At 62.1% G+C, this 26,377-nt stretch overlaps 1 protein-coding gene across 16 annotated transcripts in view; it reads left to right on the plus strand.

Annotated features, from left to right (window-relative positions):
• PRDM16 (PR/SET domain 16) overlaps positions 1-26,377 on the plus strand; it is a 313,927-nt gene that overhangs the window by 266,423 nt on the left and 21,127 nt on the right. For 7 of the 16 annotated variants that reach the window (XM_053205835.1, XM_027060654.2, XM_053205824.1 and 4 more), the window contains 6 exons: positions 221-355; positions 9,068-9,170; positions 15,121-15,334; positions 17,221-17,368; positions 17,830-17,983; positions 24,464-25,880. In XM_053205835.1, the coding sequence (XP_053061810.1) occupies positions 221-355; positions 9,068-9,170; positions 15,121-15,334; positions 17,221-17,368; positions 17,830-17,983; positions 24,464-25,880 (2,171 nt within the window). The remainder of the gene's footprint in view (positions 1-220; positions 356-9,067; positions 9,171-15,120; positions 15,335-17,220; positions 17,369-17,829; positions 17,984-24,463; positions 25,881-26,377) is intronic. The other 9 variants (XM_027060655.2, XM_027060658.2, XM_053205826.1 and 6 more) reach the window with 3 other exon arrangements.

Here is a 26,377-nt window from a genome sequence, read left to right on the forward strand (position 1 = left end):
CCTGTCCCTCTGCCAGGCTCTCAGAGGCTCCTGGGACGGGCAGCCGGGGGGAGGCGGGGGACAAGGCCGTGGCCAATGCCCAGGGGGTCTGCTGAAGTCCAGACGCCAACTGCCTTCCTACTGGGCCCAGACAGCTGGTCCCTCATTGGGCAGTTGCAGGCTGTGTAGACCAGCACACAGGATGTCTCTGACCCTCCTCGGTTCTCGCTCTCCCCGACAGATCTCTGAAGACCTGAGCACGGAGAAGCTCTGCATGGACGCTGCCCCAGCGGGGTCCGGCAGCTGGCTGAAGTACATCCGGGTGGCCTGCTCCTGTAATGACCAGAACCTCACCATGTGCCAGATCAACGAGCAGGTGGGTCTGGGGCCTGCACACCGGCCCTCGGAGTGGCTCTTGGGGCCTCGGCGCCCAGAGAGATGGTGGGGGCAAGGGGTGCTGGGGCGGAGGGGCAGCCGGGCCCTGCCGGGCCCTGTCCTGCCGCGGGGCAGGGAGCTCGGTGACACCCCGTGGTTGTTCCCTGGAGCCTTCTGTTGGCAATCCAGTTACGCACGGCTGTCCTTGCGGCTCCGCTCGGAAGTGCTCTCTGGGGGGTCGGCACCGCCCTCCGGGGGTGCCCTGTGAGCCCCTACGGCGTCCCGGCCAGCCTGCGGAGGCCACTGGCTCCCCTGGCCGACAACGCATCTTTCTCCTGAGCCGGGTGGCCCTGACTTCAGCCCCAGGCCCCTTGGCCTCACTCCTGCTGCCAGCCCCCCTGGAGGCCAAGGACCCCGCTCGGCACGCTGGAGCCTCACTCGCCGTGCTATTTCCACGCCACCCTGGGAACGCAGGCACCGCTGGCCCTCATTGCTCGTGGCGGCCGTCGGGCTGAGCGCCGAACAGGAGAGAAGATGCCAGATGCAGCCCCCACGTGTCCCCAGTGCTGGGAGGCCCTATTCTGTGTCTTTAACTACACGGTTGCAAATGGCCCCTGAAGACTCCCCACCCCGGAGCCAGGCCCCTCGGCACGTCTCCACTGCGTTCCCGGAGCAGCACCGGGCTCCTCGGGGTGCCCGGGTGCCCGACCCGGCCGATCGAAGCAGCGTGCGCTTGCCGAGAATATCTTGGGGTTCCACAGGAGATTTCATCTGCGAAAGGGATTCCACTGCTTCCAAAAATGTTTTCGGAGACCACATAACAAAGACTGCATTCTCCCGTCGCCCGTGCAAACCATTAAAAGTGGTTCGAGGCTCTTGACTTCAGAGAAACAGTTTTGCATTAGGAAACACAGAGAGCACGCACCAGGGAGGTCCCTGGGACCCCCGTCAGCTGCCCCCCCCTCATCCGCTCAGGCTCCTTCTCGGCCCTGGGGCTCGGCCTGGATTAAGCCCTGGACACAAGCTGCCGCCAGACGCGGCAAAGTTGGAATCCACCTCTGCTCCTGAGACGACTACAGCTGTAGCCAGAACCCAGCATTTTAAGAATAAGGTGGTTTGGGTTGTTTTTTTGTTGTGTTTTTTTTTTCTGATTGCAAAAAATATTGCAGAAATTGAAGCCAAAAAGAATAATCCTCAAAAATTAGAAGAGAACTTAAAAAAACAAACCTCTTTTCCTTCCTCCAAATGAAAGTGAAATCTGAGTGACGGGAGGTCAGATCTAGGCACGCCCCTCCTGTGTGGACCGCACGTATCCTCGACCCGTGTCTGGAAGCTGATGGGCAGCGGAAGGAACACCGTGGGGCCGAGCCCAGGATGGCACTTCCGTGAGAGGCAGGATCCAGATTCTCCGTTTAAGAAACATGTTTGCCGGACCGTTTGAGCCAAACTTTAGTAGCAAAGCAGGTACCTTTTCATGACAAGCTTCTAGAAAAGCACACAGATGTGTCATCAGACATCTTTGTTTTCTTATTAACATTTCGGGGAAGCATTTCTGCCAGCTCCACATAAGGGTCCACGTGGGACTGACTGCTTTGCAGCAAAGTCTTTCCATCTCCTTCCACCAGGGAACAGGGATACTTTCGGCTGGGGTGGAGTGAGTGTTGAACCCCAGCTGTTTCCCTTAACCCCATTGAGGGGGGTGACCGGTCCCGACGGCTGGAAACACCGGTTTCTACAGAGCAACAGGCTTGACCTGGGTTGGAGCTGGAATAAGAACGTCCCTGAAATATTAATAATAAAACAAAGAGTTTTGAAGACAGGCTTCTCTTTGAGAAGGAAACATTACACGATATTAATGGGGTTTCTCAGATGTCCATAATCCCAAGAGTTTCTACTAGGATTTCCTGGCACTTATGGACACCCCAGCCCCCGCTGCCTGCACTCGCACACGCGCACACACACACACCGCTCTCGACAGCACGGACGTGGAGGGGACAGCGTCCAGACTGAGAATCTAAGAGGCATAAGGCAGTGTGGGTTTTGCCAGATGGTGCTCAGAAGCCCATCACATGACCCCAGCCCCCGTTTTGAGGGGACGAAGAACCCTGGGAAGGAGGGGGTCTCGGGGGCATGAAGAGAAAGTCCCTGAAGTCACGGCTCCCCGAAGAACCGAGCTGGCAGCTCCAAACAGGAGACCGTGTCCTTCCAAGGGAGCCACGCGTTTCTTCCACGGACTGCGGCTCCCATGGCCATGAGCACAGCCCTGCCTCCAGCTTCTCGTTCATGCCACAAGGCCCCCTCTTGGCGCCCTGTGGCTCTGATGGCCACCTCTGTCCCCCTCTCTGCAGCTCCAGACGGGGGAGCCCAGGGCAAGAGAGGCCACAGTCGGGCCGTGGATTTCCTCCTGGACTCAGCCCTATCCACTAAACAGTGGCGAGCGGCTTTCACAGACGGTCCTGGGCCAACACAGGCTCTGGGGCGGCCGGTCTGCTCCGGACAAAGTGTCCACGGCCTACGGCTGGGGGCTCCAGGTCTGTCTCTGGGTTTTTGGAAGTGGTCGGATCACAGCCGTAGACTCTGGAGGGCCCTGATTGACCTTCCCACTTAGCATAAACGGGAAGCAAAGGGGAGCCCGCGGGCAGCAGAGTCCCCCCCGGGTAGCATGACCCTCCCCCGGCCCCGGGCGACCTTCACTCCCCTCCCCCTGCCGCCCGCCAGCCCCTGCTTTTCCTTCTGGAAAATCTGAGACGCTCAGATCACCCCTGGGTGGTTCTTTCTCCCGCAATTATGGGCACACGAGTTGGTCTGAAACGCTGCCGGAGACAGACGGGGCCTGTCCCTGGATTTGTTTTAACGTTAAGCCCGAAATCAAGAGCCTGGAAGTAACACGCCCACCGGAGGGAGCAGAGAGGGGCGGAGGCCTGTTCACGGCGCGCTGTCTCCCCGTCCCCACCCGCCTCACCGGGGCAAGGATGCTGGGGCCCGACGTCGGTGGCCAGCGGGGCCGAGGAGGGCGTGAGCCGGTGCTGGGGTCACACGCAGATGTCGGGGAGCACGACGCGGGGGCTCCGAACGCCCCCGCGCACGGAGGAGAGCCCCCAGGGCTCACGCTGTGCGCCCCCAGGGCCGGCCGGACGGCAGGGAAAACCCAACAGCACCAGCAGGTTTCCCGGGGCACAGCCAGCTCAGCCCGGGCACCGGGGCCGGGTCTCCCCGAAGAGGAAGCAGACAAGCTTGTTAAAGAAAGCATTTCGTTAGCAGATCAGCCGGCCGATAACCACACAGCCCCGCGTCCAGGAGAGCCAGCGCTTGTGTTTAATGAAAACCTGGTGCTCCCGGGCCGGCCGCACGTCGGCCCGGAAGCTTCTCTTTTGCTTTCGCTTCCCTGCCCTCGATGCGGGGACCCCGCCGCGGTGGCCGGTCGGGGCGTGGAGCCGTCCGCCGGGGCTGGAACCCGCAGGATGGCGTCCAGCACGGTCCCCCACCGCCTCTGCTCCCCCCACCCCCCAGGATTTTCTAAATTAAACCTTGTAAATGGATTGGCCCGTTTCAATGGTAGCTCCCAAACAATTAGATACAATTTCCCCCTTTGAAACGAGAAGGGCAGGGGATTCATTGTAGCGTTTCTTGGCCGGTTTACAAAAGACTTAACATATCTATCAAATTCATCGGAGTCCGAAAGCCGTGGAGTTCTGCGGTGCCCTCTTCAGAGCAAGCTGACCCTGTCTTCGGGAAGGAACAAGACCTAAATTCGACCACGCCGGCACAACACCGGCCGGAGCCCTTGTCAGAATTTCCATTCTTCTCCTTCTTGACCGAATGGGGAGCTGGATTAGGAGAGCCACGTAAGAACGGTGGGGACCACGTTCCCCAGTAACGTGCGTGTGTAGATACACACGCTCTCCAGCCCCAAACCTACGACGAAGGAAGAGACAGACGTGCGGGACTTTTTCCCACGTTTGTGCCGCTGGGAAGGAGACGGTACAGCGGCAAGACCGGAAAGATTCTCGGACACGAGTTGCTTCAGCCCCGCGTGGGAAGACAGGAGCGTGGCAACCGCCAGGCACGCCAGGCCGTGTCCTCTCCCCGGCAGAGGAAGGAATTGTCTGCCTGTCCCTGGAGCCTGAGCCTGCCGTGGGGGCCCGACCCAGACCCGCTGTCCCCGCGGTCCCGCTCGGCTCTGAAAAGGCACAGGCAGGCCTCCGCAGCCCCCCCCCCCCCCGCGGCTCCCGCAGCCGTCCCCAATCCGGCTTGGAGCACCGCCTGGGTGGCTTTTTAAACTCCAAGTGCTCAAGCCCTCAGGCAGCCTCAGGGCTCTGGTGTCCACAGCCCTTCCCAGGCAGAGACTGCCCACAGCGTGGGGACCTCAAGGAGGAAGGACACACAGCGGTGTTTCCAGAGTCCGCACCGGAACCGCCTTGCCTCTTCGGGGGTCCCTGAGAGGAGAGTGCCCACGGACCGGCGTCCCCTGCGGGGACAGGCCAGAAGCGGCCGGCCACTCCACTCCCCCTTGCTGCTTCTCTTTTGTGAAAAGCCCTCGCAGAGCCCCCCAGAGGCCTTCACAGATCCCGCACAAAGCCGAAATCCAGGATGCAGGGAGGTTTTCTTTTTCCGATAAGCACACTGAAAGCGATGTTGCCCGCGTAACTCAGACACTCCTTGAAAGGTCCTCAAACTGTCAGAGGGGGAGAAACGGTCCCATGCACTTGACCACTTTCACCTTTCTGAGCCGTCCGTTTGCTCCGGGCCAGGCAGAGCTGTGGCCGTGGCCGTGGCCGAGCACCCCGTGCAACGCGGGGGCAGCTTCTCGTAATTTCACTCGTAAAACCCCCAGATTAAGTAGGAACAACAATCGTAGAACCTAAGTCGTCGTGTTCCAAAACAGTATCACCCTCGTGAGTTGATTTGATATTTAAAAAAAAAATACTTGAGGAACTCAGGAAGCTGTCTAAAACTGACATCTATTTTAAATCTGAAATATTTCTTTGTCTCAAAGAACGTTGGGGGGAGGGAGTGACGTTTGTTTTCGCGGAAGGGTCTGAACGAGCACGGCCTGTGTGAAATCGACTGTTCTCAGGCACTTGTCTCCGCCTTGTGTTGGGAACGTGGCTTATCTGTCCCCGAGCTCCGTCCACCTGCAAGGGGCCCGCTCCCGTGTTGGGAGAGGGACGAGGGGGAGGAGAGGACCCACACTCAGGGCCACCACCATCCCTGCGGACAGAGCAGAGACATTCAAACAGGGACCTAACCTCAGACCTGTCTGTCTGGCTTCGGTATTTTGAAAGCCGTTTGCGAGCAGACGTTTATTGGCTCCCATGAACCCAGCTGTTGCGACTTCCCCAGCTCTCAGATCCTGAAACCAGAGAGAAAACTCCAGCTGGGCCTTGCCCAGAGCACGGAGACGGGGTTTCAGCCGTGCAAGGCTGCAGCTGTTGAGGGCGCGGGTTTTCGCTGCTGTCACAGGCACAAACTTTTTCCTTTCCCCGCGGTGGACAAGGCACCACAGGGGAGGGTTTCTTTCTCCTGGAGGAACAGGCCTCTGTCCCTCCTGTGAAAACGAGCGCTCAGCCCGTCCACATGGCAGACGGGGCCCTCGGTCTGAAGCCGGCCCAGCCGCCGAGGGGCACACGGTGAACGGGAGTCGCCCGCCCACTTCAGGAGTTTTTAAGGGGCTACAGAATCATGTATTACAGGCCCCTGCGGAAGGGGCCGGGCTCCGCACTGTAAATGCGCAATTTGTAACGCCCCCAGAGGCCAGGAGCCGCCCAGGCCTCAGTCCCACCGAAGAAGCCTGCGCGCGGCCTTTGTCCTGGGAAGTCAGCAGAGCCTGAGGACCAACGATCAGGAGGCGGCTGGCTGATAAGGACTTTGTGCCGGTGGGAACAGGTCATAAAAACTCCAGAGCCTCCCTCACACCTCCGTGCCCTTGGCAATGGCATCGGCTGAGTTTGGAAAAGTTTGCTCCGGTTCCTGTTCACCTCCTGTCTCCCCTTCCGGGTGGAGGCAGGTTGGGGGCGCCCCTGCCCCCCCCACCCTAACCAGGGCCCTGCGATTAGCACTAATAGCAATTAATTCTGTCTTCCGCTCAAAGTCCAGGCGGCCACGGCTGCGGGCCGCTGGCTGCCCTCCTGTGCTGCGCTCACACCCCTGCCAGGTGCCGTCCCGAGGTTGGGGAGAGGGCGCCTGCGGTGCACAAAGCTGCTCCCTGTGGCCAAGTGCACCAGACCCTCCCTCAGCTCCTCCAAGGCTGTGTTGGCGGGAGGATCAGTCCCCGGGAAGGCAGGCGGCCTGGGACCACACGTGGGGGCTGTAGAGGGGTCCCAGGAGGCCCGGGCAGCCCTCAGAGCTGGGAGGGGTGTGGGGGCGGGGACCTAGGTGGCCTTGGAGCGCGGGTAGGGGATTCCAGGAGGTCCAGTGGCCTTGGGAGCCACCGGGGTGGGGGGTCCCAGGAGAGGCAGTGGCACTCAGAGAGGGGGGTGGGGGGGGGGGTCCTGGGAGGCCGGGTGGCCCTCTGAGGGGTCGGACGGGGAGGCGGAGAGGGGAGGCGGGCCGCGCCCAGCCCCTGCCAGCCCGGCTGGAGCAGGAGTTCAGCAGTCCCGGCCGGAGGCAGGATGCGGCCCCAGGAGCCGCGCTGAGCGGGACGCCAGGTCAGAGCGGGGCCTCGGGGAGGGATGCGGCCAGGAGGGATGTGGTGGGCGGGCCCACATTGCCCTCTAACGGGGCCTGAGGAAAGCCGCCAGGACCCTCCTCTGGCCCCAGCCGGGCCCCAGCCAGGCCCCAGCCTGTGCGCACGTAGCTGGCAGCCGGGGCTACGTGCACTTGGTGAGCCTACTCGCTCACCGCCCAGATGCACGTGTGAGACCCGCCTGCCGACTCGGGGCCCCCTCCCCGGTCACTCCGGGGTCCCCTGGCTTTGTTGGAGTGTCCCATACGCTGGGTCCCACTTTGAGATCTAGTGGCTCATCTGATTTGTTTTTCAAGTAACCATTTGGCCACTGCAATTTTTAGTGAAAGTGATACAAAACCGGGATCTTAATAGCAATGGCTTTGTGGCGACAGTTGCTAAGGTCCCTTCCCCATTTGAAATCCCCACGTCTTGGCAGCGACGTGTGTGACAGCAGTTGCCAAATAAAATGAAGGTGCGTGGGGGGCGGGTGGGGGGCGGGTGGGGGGTGGGGAGGAACTTTGGGCTGCGTGACACGCCCGCGCCATGTGTGTTTCTGCCGTGCGGTGCCCTGGGAATCAATCCGGGCAGGCCCCGGGGACACCGTGGGGCTCTGTGTGTCCTGGGGGGGGGTTCCCTGCTGTTGTCAGGACTGGTGGTTTGTAAAGGAGTCCGCACGGATGTGGCCTGTGGAGGGGAAAAGGGGTGGCACAAGTGACGGGGATGGCTCAGGCTTCCAGATGTTTCCTGGGGCCCGGAGGCGAGGGGGGAGGCTCAGGGCTCGTGCAGTCCGTGTGCCCAGCTCGAACCGTGTCCCCGCCCCCCGATGCTGGAAAGCCTGGCCTGGTACCTAAGGCCCAGGTCCTCCGTGAGGGCGGGGCCGGAACAGCTCCGGGAGGGAAGGGCCTGGAGGAGCCTCAGCCCTCGAATTTTCTGGGTGCAGGTGGAATCTTCTAGGTCTTTCTCTGGTCTCCCAGCCAGTCCTGCAGCCAGGCCTTCGGGCTTCTGGAAGGACCTTGGTTACTGTCGCCTGGATAGAGACCCAAATACCCAAGTGCTGGGGTGGTGGGCAGTGGCCTGGCTGTCTGACATTTCTGGAATTGGGATACAAGCCTTCCTGGTGTCGGCCCCACTCGTGTGAGGGGTCGGTACCACCCCCCCCCCCCCCCCCCCGAGCAGAGGACCCGTGTCACTGCTCTCCAGGGTTGGGGAGGCTCCCAGGCACAGAAGAGCCCGGTTCTCTCCCACAGTCACCCGGCCTTTGCAGCTGGTTCCAGGGTCCCCTCCCAAACAGCCCCTGCCCCTGCGGCCCTGCTGAGCCCTAGGGTTCCCCAGAGCAGACGGCCCTTTCTCAGGACATGCAGCGGCACCAGCCGAGGCGCTCCGAGTACTGAGGCTACACTTCCCACGTTCTCCTCCCCTAGACCTGAGCCCACTGCTCCAGGCTTCGATCTCCGCCCCTCCCCCAGGCCCCACGCACCCCTCCCCGCGCTCAAGGTGCCCCCATCTGGGTCCCCAGGGCTGCCGGGTGCCGGTCACCAAGCTAGCCGCAGGCACGTGTGTCCCTCCACCGTCCCCGCGGACGGTGTCCACGCTCATGGGAGACTCACGGCCTGCCGTCCTGGCCCACAGAGCCTCTGTCGGAGTTCACGGCCACTTTGAGAATGTCCAGACTGGCCCTCGACCCCCTCCAGGCCCCCACCGGCAAAGGGCATCTCGCGTACACTTTGAGAAAAGGAGCCTGAGACCCAAGCCAGGCCCCGCTGCCCGTGAGAAGCGCCAGCCTCCCTGGTGCCTGCCGCTGGGACCCGCCCCGCCTGGGCACGGCGTCCTCCGTCCCCTTTACCGACCTCCAACAACGGGACGGAACAAACTACACGGGGCTCTAGCCCTTGTGAGCATATTCTGCAAAGTTCCAGGAGAGAGACTCTCAGCGGCAATTAGTGGGCAGGTCGAGCGGCCCGCGGGCGTCGCCTGTGTGCACGCAGCGTGGCTCTCTCGGCAGCCGGGACGGCAACACTCACCCCTTCTCTCTGCCTTTCCGCCTAGATTTATTATAAAGTCATCAAGGACATCGAGCCTGGGGAAGAGCTGCTGGTGCACGTGAAGGAAGGCGCGTACTCCCTGGGCCCGGTGCCCCCCGGTCTGGATGGTAAGCCCCCCCTCCTGAGGCCGCCCGTCACTGCTGCCACATGCCGGGGCCCGCCGCTCAGACCCCGGGCCGGCGGGACCGGCCCCCTCCTAACAAGCTCTCTACTGAAGCGTCACACTCTCCCCGCCGTGGGTTATATGAGCCACACGCCGAATTCCCGCCAGGACTTCGGGCCATAGGAGCCAATGGGTATCGTGTGGCATTATATCTTTGTCGTGGAAGTGTCCCGGGGGACGTTTTGGTTTTTTTTTTTAACTGTATTATTAGCAGCATGGTTTTGTGGCTTGGAAACCTCCACCCTGCCGAGCTCCGTGCCGCGGGAGACGTTTCAGGATCACTTCAGAGAGGGCAGTGCCGGCGTGTAGGTCTCTGAAAGCGGTGCCTGGTCTATCGTTGACAGCAGAGTCCGAGAGAAAACTTAAGGGGAAACTGATGTCGTGAGAGGGGACATTTCGGGTTGGGGCGTTGCCCCAGGGGCACTTGGACGGCAGCTGAGCCCCCGGAACCGTGTGTGGAGAGCCGCCCTCCTGTCCTTTGCTCCCGACTCGTCACTCGGTGCTCGTCCCCCGGGCACGCTTCCCACCCTTCCTCCTTCACACACACACACACCTACATCTCAGAGGGTGTTAGAAAATTCCAGCCGCAAGCAGGCTGGCGTTTCCGGAACGCGGCCTTCTCCTCCTTGGTCCCCACTGTGAAGCAACATGCCGTTCACCTGGGGACTCTGGAACAGCGTTTGGGTCCCTCCGAGGAACGAGGAACCCTGCACTGGCAGCGGAGGGCCGGTGGTTAACTCCCTGAGTGCCACCGCTGAGCTCGCGGCGTCTTCCCTTTGAGACCCCACAAGGGAGCAGAAAAGCCACCTCCCCTTCTAGCCGGGGCTGGTGATTCCGCTCAGCTCACGCCGGAGCAGGCGGGAGGCCGCCTTTTCCCCTTCCTGTCTTTCCTTCCCTCCCCTCCAAAGGCACAGAGGCTTAATGATTAACGCCACTTACCGCAGGTTCCTCTAATAATGCCACGACAGGGAGTGGCATGGGCCGGGGCCAGGAGCAAACACGGAGATCTCTGCCTTAATTTACCCTTTCGATCCCCGAGCCTGGCCCGGCGGCTGCGTCCTTCCTCCCCGCGGCCCATGTCCCTGAGCCGCCGCTCCCAAGTCGTCACGGAGCCGGATCCTATCTGCGCGCGCCTCTCAAGTTTGGTTTTAATTAGGCCGTCAAGAAAAGAAAAATTAACGGCTGAGGTCTGGGTAGTGAGGGGATGGGCTCATTTTCCTTAAAATAATCGTTGAAAAGACCTATGGGTCTCAGGTAGCACACGAGAGCTCGGAAAGATAAACCCACTCCCCTTCGGGGAGCACCCGGCCAGGGAATGTCGTTTGTATAATGAAACTTCTTTCTTCCAAAAGGTTTTAAAAAACCTGGATTGCTTTCCCCCTCCCCCCGTCCCCACCAGGCCCCCTGATCTTAAAATAAGCCGGGTCCACATCTCCCTAATAATTCATCAAACATTTGTGGGCTAATTGCTTTCCACACATAATGGTCTAGCATCAAATATCTGACTTTTCATACTCTCTGCTGTCACAGTCATCCCCCAGCCCCCCAACGGCTGCCCCCTCCCCAGCTAAACTCAGAATCGCACAGAAAGAAAATGCAAAATCGTTCCTCGCTAAGATAATTATCATAAAAATCTTTTCTCCCGGCCCCAGCTAAACGCAGAGGCCCCTTATCACGGCAGGAATTTGGAGTGGGTTCTCCAGCGCTTTTGAGCCTCCGGTCTGGTCCATTGCCATGCAGATACCGCATAATTGTGTCCCCCTTGGCTCTCGGAAGCCATTAGGCACCGATTTATTTTTCTGTCACATTCCTGCCTTGTGAAGTTGCGGACGGGACTTCACACAGACAGGCGGGGTGTGGATGTGACATGCACAGCACGGGCTGCCGTGGCCCGGGCCCGGTGTGGTTTGGGTAGCACACGGAGCCTCCGCCAGATTCGGAGCTGACTCACAATTTTTCGTGCTGCTGTTGCGGGCGGGGGCCTTGGGCGGGGACAGCGTTCAGGTATCGCGGCAGACACGGGGGCCCCTGGGTGCCGGCCCACTGGGGGCCGAGGGCGCCGGTCTGGTGGATCCCGGCCTGGAAATGCTCTTTGAAAGTCGCGGCTTTGGAAAGAAACTCAGTTCCGGTCTCCCTGCAAGGGACTCAGAGCACAGGGACGCCACGTTCAGGTTCATTCAATAGTTGAGGCGACTTTTTATTTTCTGCTTATTCTTTCAGCACGGAGGGGAAAGATTTCCCTTGTGGGAAAGCTTCTTGATCTTGGGAGAAAATAAGGAAAATCATTTCCATTCCAGTATGCTTTTCTTTCGAGAAAGGCTTAAAATCGTTAACTTCGCTCCGCCTTCCAAAGAAGTCGCAAGGATGCAGTGACTTGTATATAAAGCGTATGAGGAATATGATACAATGTAACGTAACATTATATGATATGATATAAGTGTAGTATAATATGACATACCAACATGATATAATACAACGTAACACAATATAACCAGAATATAACCTATCCTTTGGTGTTTTTTCACGTGGGGTTATTTGCGCCGGGCCCTGGGACCCACATGGCTGCGTGCATCCTTTGTGGCCCGTGCAGCGTGCCCCGGACGTGTGCACTCAACGCCCGCCTTACCTGCGTGGGAGATGCTGGGACACCTGTCCACGCCACGGCACGGGGCGTGGGGGACTGAGGCTTAGACATGTCCGGTGTCCGTCTCTGTCCTTCAACCAGGGCAAACGTGGGTCCATGGAGGGATGAGGGGGCAGGGAAGGAGGGCGACATGTATCTCCAGTCAGTTCCGTGGCCTCTAGGAGGTCCTCAAACGCCGTCAGAGTGAGAATCAGGCAGGATTTTCATTTTAAATCCAAATTCCAGATCACCACTGAGAGAATGGGTTGCTTGATGCTATGGGCGGGTGGGGTCAGCCTTTCTTCTCGTATTTGTTGTCAAATTTCAAACTTCTGGGACTGTTCCCAGTTGGGTCCAGAAAGAACAAACTACAGACTGGCGTTTCTAACTTACTCATGGCGCCGGTGGCAGTGGGAGGGCCCCAGGAAGTCAGAACAAACCCACAGGGGCCGTTTCTGTGGGGTCCGTGCATCCGGCCCCGTTGTGAAATGGGGCTCTCGGTCCTCAGATGTAGAGGAAAGCCACATGTGTTCAGTCGAGGCGGGCCTGCAGGAGACGCCAGGGCGAGCCCAGCTCTCGCGGCCCGTTCGGTGCTCTCCCCGGGCCGCACACGGCGGGACTCCGCCACCCTGCCTCCAGGGCCCCGCCCGGTGCTGAGGCTCCAGTTACACGGCTCTGCCCCCTCCTCCCCGGGCGCCCTGGGCCGGCCATTCCGTCTGTCCCGGCCTCCGTTTCCCAGTTATAAATCGGGGGTAAGAATATTCTCCCCCCGGCAGCGCGTGGATTGGCACGGGCCTTAGATCCGCGAACACCGGGAAATTCCTATGGCAGCGCCTGCTGCGTGGGGGCTCCCAGACCTCCAGGGTCCCCATCGCTGTCCACGGCCCTTCCCGCGGACGCTCCGGTTCTCCCGCAAAGGCGATGCGTTAGAGACTAGCGGGGATGATGGCGCGGTGATGTGCACCCTCCCTGCGCCCCTCCCCCTCCCCGGACTCCACCCTGGCACCCAGGGGGCCCGCCCAGTGCCCGCATGGGTTTTGTGCCAGCGCCTTCTCTGACTTGGTGCTCCGGGCGGCCCCGGGCCCCGCCGTCCCTATCCTCCCGCCCCTTGGTCTGCCCCTCGCAGGAACGGGAGCCTGCCCTGGTCTTTGTGTTTACAGACGCACTGAAGGGTCACTGGGGCGGCCGCCCTCCCGGCCTCCTCCAGCCCCCGGTCTGCGGTTGGTGTGGACCGGCTGGCCTTGCCTCCTCCTGGTCCGTTTCGCAGCTCGCCATGCGTCTGCGGCCCTTCGGGGAGGTGTATGGGGCAGAGCCTTCGCGGCCTCAGAGGCCCACACGGGGGGCCCCCGCCAGGCTCTCGCCCGGAGCAGGGCTGGGTGCTGTAACTCGACTCCCTGACCCAGACAAGCGAGAGCTGCTTGTCCCCATCTGTGTTGAATTCCTCCAAACGAACACTTTCTTGACAGCCCGCTCTGGTCGATGGGCAGGCCGGCAGGCCCGGACGGTGCGTCAGACCAGCACTGGAGCCTGCCCGGCCTGTCCGCAGGGCCCCTCTCGGCAGCACCCCCACCCCGCCCCGTCACCCAGATGTCTGCCTCCACGCAAAGATGTGGACAGAAGTCACATTTGTGCACCTGAGGGGGTCGTCCAAGGCCCCGGAGCATCTCGGATCCAGCTCCCACGGAGCCTGCCCCTTGGGTGTCGGGGAGTGGGGGCCTCCAGGTGCCACCGGTGGGGATGCCAGGTGTGACCACACACCGGGAGCGGTGCCTCCAACGTTAGTCTCAGGGAAGCTTCTGGTCGGGAACAGGTGGCCTGCCCTCTCTCCTGACCCCCTGTCCGGGCTGCAGAGCACCCCCTCCCTGTCCTTAGCACTCTGAGATGTTTCCGGTGGTCTCTCTGACATGGGAGGGGGCGTGCCTGTGCCCCCACCTCCCTGCGTCCTTGACTTCCACGCCCCTCGGGGGCAGGCCATTTGGGTCAGCTTATTAAGGCGGAGCTCTGCACAAGCTTGTACACACACACACACAGAAGCACAGGCACACATGTCCACACTCCAACACACGGTCACAGGCACACACAGAGGCTCACTCTTGCACACATATAACCTGTTTACCCACACACGTTCACACAAACACACAAGAAGCCACGCACAGAAATACAGCCACATAGCACACGCACAACTGCACACAACCAAACATTCACACACGTGTGCACTCACATGTACATATGTGCACATGCACTCACTCTTAACATGCACAACACATGCCAACCGTGTGCACAAATGTGTGCACAGAAACAGACATTTGCACGTGCAGAGCAAGCGTGCACGTTAACGCCCACACACACGTGCACAGGTGCCCTAACGCCCAGGCGCACTCGTGTGTGAACATGTGCCAGCACACACATTTCCACACGTGTAGCCGCACACGGAAGCACATGCGCGCTCTGGCGCACGCACACGAGTACGCACGCACACCAACACAAACAAGTGTGGATGCACAAATATCTCTACACGTTCACACAGAGGTGCACAGACAAGGATGCAGATGTGTTCAGTTACACACGTTCGTGCACACGCACACTCACAGCCGCACACCCGTGCACAAGCACACGAGCATGCACACATCCGCTCAACGCACACGCAGGCACGCTTTCCGACTTGGGTCCCAGCTTTCAGCGCAAGCGTTCCGTCCCGTCCTCGGGCAGGGAGGGGACACGGCGCTGGGGAGAAGCCACTCGCAAGCAGTGGCCCGGGTGGGGGCTCGGGGATGGGCCCAGAGGACGTCTCCGCTGGGAAATTTACGGCTTTGAGCGGGTTGTTTGGCTTGGCACGGTGGTCAGGATGCCGCCTCGTAAACTTAATAATAGCTGCCCCCCTTTTAATTTGTTTGACCTTGACGACAGTAATTTACGATATGCATTAGAGCTCTGTCTTCTTTTTTCCCCTGATTCATAAACAAACCACTTGGCCAGCTTCCTTCTCTGCTCCCAAGCGCGGGGCCTTCTGGAGCCCGGCGTGGCCTCCTGCCACGCGGGGTGGGGCCCGGTGTTTCTCGGCATTTCTGATGGTGCGGACACAGGGTCCCCTCGGTCCCCAGGTCCCCGGGGCGGCCGCACCCGGCCCGGGATGAGGGCGGAAAGGAAGCAGGAGCGGGAGCGGCCGGTGTGGGAAGCGGGGCCCGCCGCCCCCACCCCCAACACCCCCTCTCGGGCCCGGAGCCTGGGCCCCGTCTCGCGCTCCCACGGACCTCCCACCCTCTGTCCCTAGCAGGGGAGCCCACGTTCCGCTGCGACGCCTGTGACGAGCTCTTCCAGTCCAAGCTGGACCTGCGGCGCCACAAGAAGTACGCGTGCGGCTCCGTGGGGGCCACGCTCTACGAGGGCCTGGGCGAGGAGCTCAAGCCGGAGGGGCTCGGCGGTGGGGGCGGCGAGCAGGCCCACGAGTGTAAGGACTGCGAACGGATGTTCCCCAACAAGTACAGGTGCGGCTGCCCCCCATCCCCCAGGCCTCTTCCCCTCCCCCCGCACCCCCCTTGTCCTCCCCGCTCCTCACCCCCTCACTGCCCCCCAGGCCCCCAAGCTGGTCAGCAGAGCCAGCTGACCCTGGGACCACAGCTGGGACCTCGGCCCTCAGCCCTGTCCACACCGACGAGCCGAGAGAGCCTTAGGGACAGGGAGAGACCAGCATCCCCTCCAGTGTGGCTCACCTCGGGGCAGGTACCCCTCCCTGCCCACTCATCTGTCACTACACACAGCGTGGCCCATGAGCTGGTGGCTGCAGGCCACAGGTGCTCCCGGCTCTGACCCCTGGCCGGTGCCCCCCACCCCCGGAAGATCCGCGTGGTCGGTAGAGATATTTCTGGCCCTGCCATTCTGCAGTCAGGGCTGAGCCTTGGAGATAGACCACGGGGAAGGCGAGAAATGCAGGCCAGACCCCGAGACGTGCAGGGCTCAAGTCCCAAGGCCACTCCCGTAGCAAGGCCTAAGACCAGGACGGCAGGATGGCAACACCCTGCTGTCCCGGGGTCCGTGCGGTGCCCCGGACCCTCTGCACACACAGACCACTCCTCACACGGTGGGCGGGAGCTGGCGGCTCAAGGCCGCCCGGGGGTCCCTCATCCCCCACCCCGGGCACCGGCCTCTGCTCCAGGGATGGAACCCACCTGTCCTGGGAGGTTTCACAGGCGTGGGCACGGTACACCAGGCCCGCCATGTGACGGCCGGACGTGGTCAGCCTAGAGCAGGCAGGAGCTGGCCCTCCCCCTGGGAAGTGGGGGCCCCGAGGACCCCTGAGAGCCCCCCCGGAAAGATGAGCCTCTGGGCTTTGTGGGGACAGCGTCAGGGGCATGCGGTCCCAGTGCTCCTGCGAGAAGCATGACGACTCGTCCGAGGTAGGCCCCTCCTCCGACCTTTGAGAATCTCCCCAGGACAGCTCTGCACGGTCAGAGCAAAGCCCCGTCGGGTCACTGACTGGCGGTGGTGTCGCTGGGAACCGAACGCCAATCCCACCGTGGGCTCCCCGGGGATGGGAAACCCTCCACCCTGAACAGATGACTAAGAAAATGAGCGTTTGGGCAAATCCCAACTGAGACCCTGGGCGGTAAGCGCTGCTCAAGAGGGTCCGTGTTTTCTTTACATAAACACATAAATCACAATTAACAACAGGGAAAAAGATACAATCTGCCAGGGCTCGAGAACCAAGCGTTTCTGATGTAAATGGATGGCTGGGCCCCGTAATTAACGGGCCGTGATGTATTACTGCTCTGCTCACGGAGATTAACGGTCACACCTGGGACAGGAGGCGAGCCAGGACGTTCCCCCCCCACCCCCCGAGAGAAGGGGTGAGGAGTGGCTCCTGCGTCCAGGCACAGTTGCCCCTTCCCGGCGGCTGTGTCCTCCCCACCTTCGGGGACCCACCCGCTCACCCCCGTCCCGCCCCCTCGGTGTGTGCCAGGCGGGTAGGCCGGGCATGGCCTTGGGTCTCCCGGGCCTCGCTCCCACTCCGGGGCTCTCGGCGGTGCTGGCGGCTTCTGCGCCCCTTGTCTGAGGTCAGCCTCAAGGTTAAGGTTACCCCGAGGGGCAGCGAGGAGCTGTGAGCCGGGGTCCTGCCCTGCCGCCGGCCGCCTGGAGGAGACGTTTGCACGAGGGCCTGAGCTCTGTCCGGGCAGCCCTTCCTCCCCGTGGGATGTGGGAGGGCCGTCTCCGCCCTCCGTCTTGCTGGCCCGTCCAGAGAGGAGGCGGGCAGATGCGCTGCCCGCTGGGACTCACTCCCGTCTCTGGGCAGGGGGCGGTGGGGACGGGAGGGGCCGCGGCCGGGCGGGGCGGCGGGCAGGCCCCCCGGTGACCCCAGCCCCCTGTCCGCGTGCAGCCTGGAGCAGCACATGGTCGTGCACACAGAGGAGCGGGAGTACAAGTGTGACCAGTGTCCCAAGGCCTTCAACTGGAAGTCCAACCTCATTCGCCACCAGATGTCCCACGACAGTGGCAAGCGCTTCGAATGTGAAAACTGTGTGAAGGTAACGCGCCCGACGCCCCCGCCTGTGCCCCCCACACGCGTGCGGACGGAGGGTGCAAATAAGACACCGGAAGCCCTCTGGGGCTCTCGGTTTACGGAGGAAGGGCAGCGGGAGGGGGCGCAGGGAGACCCGACCCCGCGCTCTCCAGGGCGGGCTCCTGCCCCCCACCCGCCAGCGCGTCGTCAGAGCGCTTCGGGTCGGCCACGCTTTCCAAGCGCGTGCCCGGAGCATCCCCCCCCCCGCCGGCCACCGCTCCCCCAGGCATTACCGCTGAGGGGACAGTCTGGCGGACACGGGCAGCTCACCCCAGGCCGTCCAGCGGGTCACCGCGATGGCAGAGACCCCTCCCGGCCAGGCTCGGTGCAGGGGGCAGAGCAGCAGTGAGACCCGCCCCCCGTCCCCCGACCCGGCGGCCAGAACTGGGCCCACAGGGGAGCGAGCAAAGGTGTCTGTCCCCCCAGGTGTTCACAGACCCCAGCAACCTCCAGCGGCACATCCGCTCTCAGCACGTGGGCGCCCGGGCCCACGCCTGCCCCGACTGCGGGAAGACGTTCGCCACGTCCTCGGGTCTCAAGCAGCACAAGCACATCCACAGCACCGTCAAACCTTTCATATGTAAGTGGTCCCCCAGCCCGGCCGCCCCCCCCCCCCCCCGCTCTCCCTACTCTCCTCCACACTCACACCCCAGCCGGAGCTCTGAGAGGCGTGAAAATGCCGGTGACGCTCACCGAGTTCTGCTCAACCCCTCCGCGGCCTTTAGGGAGCCCGGCCTGGGTCCCCAGCACTGTCGGGACAGCAGGTGGTGGCCGTAAGTGCCCCTGTCCTCACGGAGCTTACGCGCCGTGGAGGAGATAGAGGCTAGACCAGATGAACGATGAGGGCACGTGCGTCCGGCCTATCAGCCCAGACGGGGCGCAGGCTTAGGAGGCTCTCCGAGTGTCCAGGGTGGCCCAGGCGGGCGCTGGTCCTGTGAGTGCAGGGGGGCCAGGACGGCTTGTCAAACGAGAGGCTTTCTGGTGGACGCCCGGCGGACGGGCAGGTGTGAGGGGGCCCCTGCGGGGGACGGAGGTGCTTGGGACGGGAACTGGGAGCACAGAGGCCTTGAGGCTGGCGTGTGTGGGGGAGTAAGTGAGGGGGACTAAGAGGAGAGGGGCCACGGGTCCCAAGGGCCAGGTCGTGGGGACTTTGTGAGCGAGCGTAGGGTCACCACCCTTATTCTCAAGGAGTTCGGAAGCCACGGAAGATTCCTCTTCACCTGGCAGCGTGCTGAGTTATTCACACGAGATTGTGCTCGGCCATCACGTCAAGTGATTTGCACTGTCGCCAATCACACAAATTGCACTCAGCAACCATCCACACGGACTGTGCAGTCATCACCCACATCAACTCTGCAGTCGTCACCCACACGGACCGTGCAGTCATCACCCACATTGACTGTGCAGTCATCACCCACATCGACTCTGCAGTCATCACCCACACGGACTGTGCCGTCGTCACCCACACGGACTGTGCAGTCATCACCCACATTGACTGTGCAGTCATCACCCACATCGACTCTGCAGTCATCACCCACACGGACTGTGCCGTCGTCACCCACACGGACTGTGCAGTTGTCTCCCACATCGACTCTGCAGTCATCACCCACATCGACTCTGCAGTCATCACCCACATGGACTGTGCAGCTATCACCCACACGAACTGTGCAGTCGTCACCCACATGGACTGTGCAGTCATCACCCACACCGACTGTGCAGTCATCACCCACACGGACTGTGCAGTCGTCACCCACATCGACTGTGCAGTCGTCACCCACACCGACTGTGCGGTCATCACCCATATGGACTGTGCAGTTGTCACCCACACGGACTGTGCAGCCATCACCCACATCGACTGTGCAGTAATCACCCACACAGACTGTGCAGTCAGTCATCACCCACACCGACTGTGCAGTCATCACCCACACCGACTGTGCAGTCGTCACCCACACGGACTGTGCAGTCACCCACACGGACTGTGCAGCCATCACCCACATGGACTGTGCAGCCATCACCCACATCGACTGTGCAGTAATCACCCATGCAGACTGTGCAGTCATCACCCACATCAACTGTGCAGTCAGTCATCACCCACATGGACTGTGCAGTCGTCACCCACATCGACTGTGCAGTTGTCACCCACACGGACTGTGCAGTCATCACCCACACGGACTATGCAGAATCCTCACCCATACAAACTGTGCAGTCAGTCATCACCCACATCGACTGTGCAGTCATCACCCACATCGACTCTGCAGTCATCACCCACATGGACTGTGTAGTCATCACCCACATCGACTGTGCTGTCGTCACCCACACAGACTGTGCAGTCGTCACCCACATTGACTGTGCAGTCATCACCCACACGAAATGTGCAGTCATCACCCACATCGACTCTGCAGTCATCACCCACATCGACTCTGCAGTCATCACCCATACAGACTGTGCAGTCATCACCCACACGGACTGTGCAGAATCCTCACCCACATAAACTGTGCAGTCAGCCATCACCCACATCGACTGTGCAGTCATCACCCACACCGACTGTGCAGTCGTCACCCACACGGACTATGCAGTCACCCACACGGACTGTGCAGTCATCACCCACATCGACTGTGCAGCCATCACCCACATCGACTGCGCAGTAATCACCCACACAGACTATGCACTCATCACCCACATGGACTGTGCAGTCATCACCCACACGGACTGTGCAGTCGTCACCCACACGAACTGTGCAGTTGTTGCCCACACGGACTGTGCAGTCGTCACCCACACGAACTGTGCAGTCAGTCATCACCCACATCGACTGTGCAGTCATCACCCACACGGACTGTGCAGAGTCCTCACCCACACGAAATGTACAGTCATCACCCACATCAACTCTGCAGTCATCACCCACACGGACTGTGCAGAGTCATCACCCACACGGACTGTGCAGTCGTCACCCACGTGACCTGTGCAGAGTTATCACCAGAATTGCCTGGACTCATCATCCCCATGGGATTGCATGGGGTCAGCATTTCACACACACGATCTCATAGCACCCTTCAGGGCCACACTGTCTCCTAGTGGCAGAGAAGGAAACTGAGGCTTGCAGACATTAGGGGAGCAGGTGCTCAGGGCCACGCTGCAGAGCCTGGATTCTAGCCCAGGCCTGGCCCTTGACCCTGGGCTGGGGGGGTGGAGCCTCTCAGACCCCACAACACCTGTGTGAGGAAGAGGAACTCTAGGAGCTTGAGGACTGGGGGCTGTGGGACGCCTCAGCGATGCTGTTCTGGTGTGGGACACCCAGGGCTGACTGGCCGGTCAGGCCTTTGTCGGGTGGCTGGGGCTGTGCCCTCCTCCTGCTGCTGTCCCCAGCCCAAGCTTCCAGCTGCCCTGCTAGAGATGATCCAGACACCAGCCTTCCTCGGCCGCTCAGCCCCCAGTCACCTGCAGGTCCTGGATGGAGACCTGTGCGCCCTGGGGTGCACCAGTGGTTCCCCCTGGGAGGGGTCAGGAAGAGGCGAGCGGATGTGAGTGGGAGCCAGGGGCTGGGACTTGGTGACTGCAGGTGTGTGTCCTGCATTCTGTGGATGAGGGTCCCAGGGAGTCCCACCGTGGGGCATCGAATAGCAGCTCAGAGTTTCTAAATGAGCTTAAGAGCAGGAAGTCGTGCAGAGGTTCAAAAGCTACCGCCTTTCCGGGCACGCGGAGATCTCGGCGAAGTCTCCCTGGAGCATATTTAGTGACAGAAGCTCCAGGGACCATAGGTCTCTACCGCCATTCGCACCGCCTGCACAGACTCCCCGTGTGGGTGGGCAGGGCGTGGGGCAGCCTGGCCGGGCCCCCGGGGCCGCAGCTCCCGTGACCGGCTTGCCTGCACACACACGTGCCTCAGATAGGGTGGCACACGCTTGGGAAATGGCACGTAAGTGTGGCTTTGCACGTCCTCCAAACCCCGGCGGAGCCTCCTTCGGCCCGTGGTAAAGGCCGTGTTGGGCTTGGAAAGGCGAACCCGCAAACGAGCAAGGAGGGGCGCAGACAGCGCGCGCCGGTCAGGAAGGACGGGCTGCTTGGAGGGGTGCGGGCTCACGGGCGTGCCCAGACGGCATCCACCTGCCGGGCACCCCCTGCGTGGATGCACACGGCAACTGTGGGATCTGCCCAGACGCCCCCAAGCCCTCTCCCCGCTGACCACGCAAGCCGAGGCGGCGTGGCCTCCCAGGGTGCCTCCTGCCCCGCGGAGCGGAGCGTGTGCTGGCTGTTTGGGAGGGTGGTGTCGGGCACGCAGGTGGTCAGCCTCCCGTGGGCACTTTCCGGAAAGGGCCCCTCCCTAGAGTGAGTGTCGCGTGGGAGCGCATCTGCGCACACACCCTGTGAGCAAAAGACATGCGGTGGCCAGGGCCACTCTGCACCCCGGCAGGGCCGGGGGGCCCCTCTCACGTCCACCGCGGGCCGCACCGGCTCTGAGCCAGCTGCCAGCGTGCGGGTCCGGCCGCCCCGTGAGGATCTCGGGCCCCCAGGAGGGTCCTCGGTAGCCCCAGCATCGCTGCCACACCCTCCACCCTGCGAGCAGAGCGGTGGGAGCCAAGGGGCCCGGACTCCCCACGACCGGGCGCGGGGCCGGCCCTGAGGCCCTGCCGGGAGCTGCCCCGGCGGGGGTGGGGGGGTCGTGCGCGAGGCCAGTTCCCAATCTGGGTTTCGTAGCAGCCAGTGACGAGGCACCAGCGAGCCGGGCCGGGACACAGTGACACGTCACTTGTTCAGCCAGCAAGGGCAGCCCAAGCTGAGGAATGGCCTTGCTCCCCCGAGGACGGGTGGGCGACCCGAGTGTATTTATAGACCGTCTCCTCTGTATCAGCCGCCTCCCAAAAAGGGCAGATTTGATCCAACGAGGCCGCGCTCTTCCCTCCTCAGCCTAGAACACGTCCCGCCACGCCGACGGCCAAGAAGGCAGGGCCTTTAATATAAATAGATACTGCGATGAAAGCACGCGATAATCCGGGGCCAGAGCCCCCGCGGCAGGAGCAGGACACCAGGCGGCCGAGGATTTGTGTGAACAAGAGACAGGCTGGAATCACTGTTTCCACTGGGGCTGCGTTTAGGGGGCAAATCGTCCTGCAGAGAGAGACACGTGTGCACGTGCGCTCCTCCCTTTCTGGCTAGAAAAACAAGTAAAGAAAGGAAGCAAAGCTGGTGATTCCGTGACGACACTCGACTCACAAGCCATCGGGGAAATGGGGAGACGGGGTCGCCTGGGCCCGGGGGTCCTGGTGTTCGGCTCTGGCCAGCAGCGCCCCCTCCTGCCGAGAACAGAGGCCGGTGTCCCCCAGCCTGAGCCTGGTGCTTCTTCACCCCAACCTCTCGCTCTCTCGAACTCGGAACCAGCCCGTCTCCACGCGGCCTGGCTTGGGCTTCCCTCCTGTGCCCACCTTCCAGCCATCCCCGGACGGTCACTACACACAACCAGGGGCCGTGCTCCCACGCCCAGACCCCCTAAGCATTCCCCGAGTGGGCTGGTCCCCCCGAGGCCCCTCTCCCCAGACGGAGAGCAAGAGAGTTAATCTGGCAAGTGGGGTTTCCTCTTAGTGGCGGGGACAGTGTCACTGAGGTGGACAGGGTGCAGGTGGGAACCCTGGGTCCCGGGGGGGACTGAAACAGGTGCCTGGGTGGCTGCACACCGGGGTTTAGCCCCCGGCAGGGATTTCAGGAGACCTTGGCCCCCACATCACAAACACTCATGTGCACAAACAGCACATGTACCCCACTTTCTAACAGGAAGGTTGAGGCAGGCGCCTGAGACCTGACCGAGTGGGAAGGTGCAGGCAGGTCTCACCAGTGTGTGCCGGTCACCACAGGTCAGCCCCCAGGGTAGGGTGCCCACACACGCTTACATACGTGTGCACACATGCAGGCACACACATGCAGGCACACACACACACTCGTGCACACACGTGTGCACAGATACACGCACTCGTGCAAACACGCATGCAGACACACATGTGTGCACACTCATGGGTGTTCGTGCACACAGATACACACTTGTGCAGACACACATGCAGACACACGTGCGTGCACACTCATGGACACTTGTGCACATGCCCACAGAGACACGCACTCATGCAAACATGCAGACACACGCGCGTGCACACTCATTGACACAGTGCCCACAGATACATGCACTCATGCAAACACACACAGACACGCGCGTGCACACTCATGGACGCTCGTGCACACATGCCCACAGGTACATGCAGTCGTGCAAACACGCATGCAGACACACGTGTGTACACACTCGTGGGTGTTCGTGCACACAGGTACACACACTCGTGCAAACACGCATGCAGACACACATGTGTGCACACTCATGGGTGTTCGTGCACACAGATACACACTTGTGCAAACACACATGAAGACACACGTGCGTGCACACTCATGGACACTTGTGCACATGCCCACAGAGACACGCACTCATGTAAACATACAGGGACACGCGCGTGCACACTCATTGACACAGTGCCCACAGATACATGCACTCGTGCAAACACACACAGACACGCGCGTGCACACTCATGGATGCTCATGCACACGTGCCCACAGGTACACGCACTCGTGCAAACACGCATGCAGACACACGTGTGTGCACACTCATGGACACTTGTGCACATGCCCACAGAGACACGCACTCATGCGAACACGCACGCAGACACGCGCGTGCACTCATGGACACTCGTACCCACAGATACACGCACTCGTGCACACATGCAGACACGCGCGTGCACACCCATGGACACACGTGCCCACAGATACACACTCGTGCAAACACACAGACACACGTGTGTGCACACTCACGGATGCTCATGCACACAGGCCCACAGATACACGCACTCATGTAAACACGCGCGTGCACACTCATGGGCGCCCGTGCACACGTGCCCACAGGTACACGCACTCGTGCGCACACACGTGCGCGCGCACACGCAGTCTGCTCCCGATCGCGGGGCCCCGCCCCCTCCACTGCAGCGTTTCCCCGTAATTTCATATCGTTTGTCTCTGCTTTGTGCTGATGTTTTAGGTGAGGTCTGCCACAAATCCTACACGCAGTTCTCCAACCTGTGCCGCCACAAGCGGATGCACGCCGACTGCCGCACGCAGATCAAGTGCAAGGACTGCGGGCAGATGTTCAGCACTACCTCCTCCCTCAACAAGCACCGGCGGTTCTGCGAGGGCAAGAACCATTACCCGCCGGGCGGCATCTTCGCCCCGGGCCTGCCCCTCACCCCCAGCCCCATGATGGACAAGGCGAAGCCGCCCCCCAACCTCAACCACGCCGGCCTGGGCTTCAACGAGTACTTCCCGTCCCGGCCGCACCCGGGCGGCCTGCCCTTCTCCGCCGCGGCCCCCCCGTTCCCCGCGCTGGCCCCGGGCTTCCCGGGCATCTTCCCCCCGTCCCTGTACCCCCGGCCGCCCCTGCTACCTCCCACGCCGCTGCTCAAGAGCCCCCTGAACCACACCCAGGACGCCAAGCTCCCCAGCCCCCTGGGAAACCCGGCCCTGCCCCTTGTCTCCGCCGTGGGCAACAGCGGCCAGGGCGCCACGGCCGCCACGGGGCCTGAGGACAAGTTCGAGCGCCGCCTGGAGGACTCATACGCCGAGAAGCTCAAGACACGGGGCAGCGACCTGTCCGACGGCAGCGACTTCGAGGACGTCAACACCACGACCGGGACGGACCTGGACACGACCACGGGCACGGGCTCAGACCTGGACAGCGACGTGGACAGCGACCGGGACAAGGCCAAGGACAAGAGCAAGGCGGCCGAGGGCAAGCCCGAGTGCGGGGGCGGCGCGGCGCCCCCGGGTGCCCCGAACAGCGTGGGCGAGGTGCCAGTCTTCTACTCCCAGCACGCCTTTTTCCCGCCGCCCGACGAGCAGCTGCTGGCCGCCTCGGGCGCCGCGGGCGACTCCATCAAGGCCATCGCCTCCATCGCGGAGAAGTACTTTGGCCCCGGCTTCGTGGGCATGCAGGAGAAGAAGCTGGGCTCGCTGCCCTACCACTCTGTGTTCCCCTTCCAGTTCCTACCCAACTTCCCCCCGGCCCTCTGCCCCTTCGCGGACCGCTCCCTCGCCCACAACTTGCTGGTCAAGGCCGAGCCGAGGTCGCCCCGGGACGCCCTCAAGGTGGGCGGCCCCAGCGCCGAGTCCCCCTTCGACCTCACCACCAAACCAAAAGAGGCAAAGCCCGTGCTGGCCGCGCCCAAGGCGCCCCCGGCGCCAGCGTCCGGGGAGGAGCAGCCACTGGACCTGAGCATCGGTAGCCGCGTCCGAGCCAGCCAGAACGGAGGGGGGCGGGAGCCCCGCAAGAACCACGTCTACGGGGAGCGCAAGCTGGGGGCCGGGGAGGGGCTGCCCAAGGCGTGCCCGGCACAGCTGCCCCAGCAGCCCTCCCTGCACTACGCCAAGCCATCGCCCTTTTTCATGGACCCCATCTACAGGTATTAACATCCCTGCCTTCACCTGCTCTCCCAGAGGGGCCGCCACCGCCCGGCTGGGCGTCTGGGCATCTGGGCGTCTGGGCGTCTGGGCGGGGCCTCCCGGACGCTCGGGGCTCCCTCTCGCGGACAGCCGCTGGGATCCCCGGCCTCCCCTTGGACCCCACCCGGCCCCGCTGTGTCTCCAGCCGCCTTCTCTGGACCAGCTGTGCCTCCTGCAAAACTCAGACCCTTGCTCTTTCCTCCGCTCCCAGTCCCGGTCCCGAGGCCGCCCTCGTGGCTCCTACCCCGCCCTGGAGCCACAGCTGGGGTTCCTGGTGGCCCAGGAGAAAGCAGAGAAGGAGCCGCTGGTCTCTGGGAGCGGGGGGAGGGGGGAGGGGGAGGAGGAGGGGGAAGGAGCAGCTTTGGAGGGTCCGCAAAACATCAGCATCCACCTCTCTGATAGCCCTCCCAGTGAGGGCTTTGATCCCCTCAATTGGGGAACCCCCTCCCCAATTTCT

This window comes from Acinonyx jubatus, chromosome C1, assembly GCF_027475565.1.
Source record: "Acinonyx jubatus isolate Ajub_Pintada_27869175 chromosome C1, VMU_Ajub_asm_v1.0, whole genome shotgun sequence".
Lineage (NCBI taxonomy): Eukaryota > Metazoa > Chordata > Mammalia > Carnivora > Felidae > Acinonyx > Acinonyx jubatus.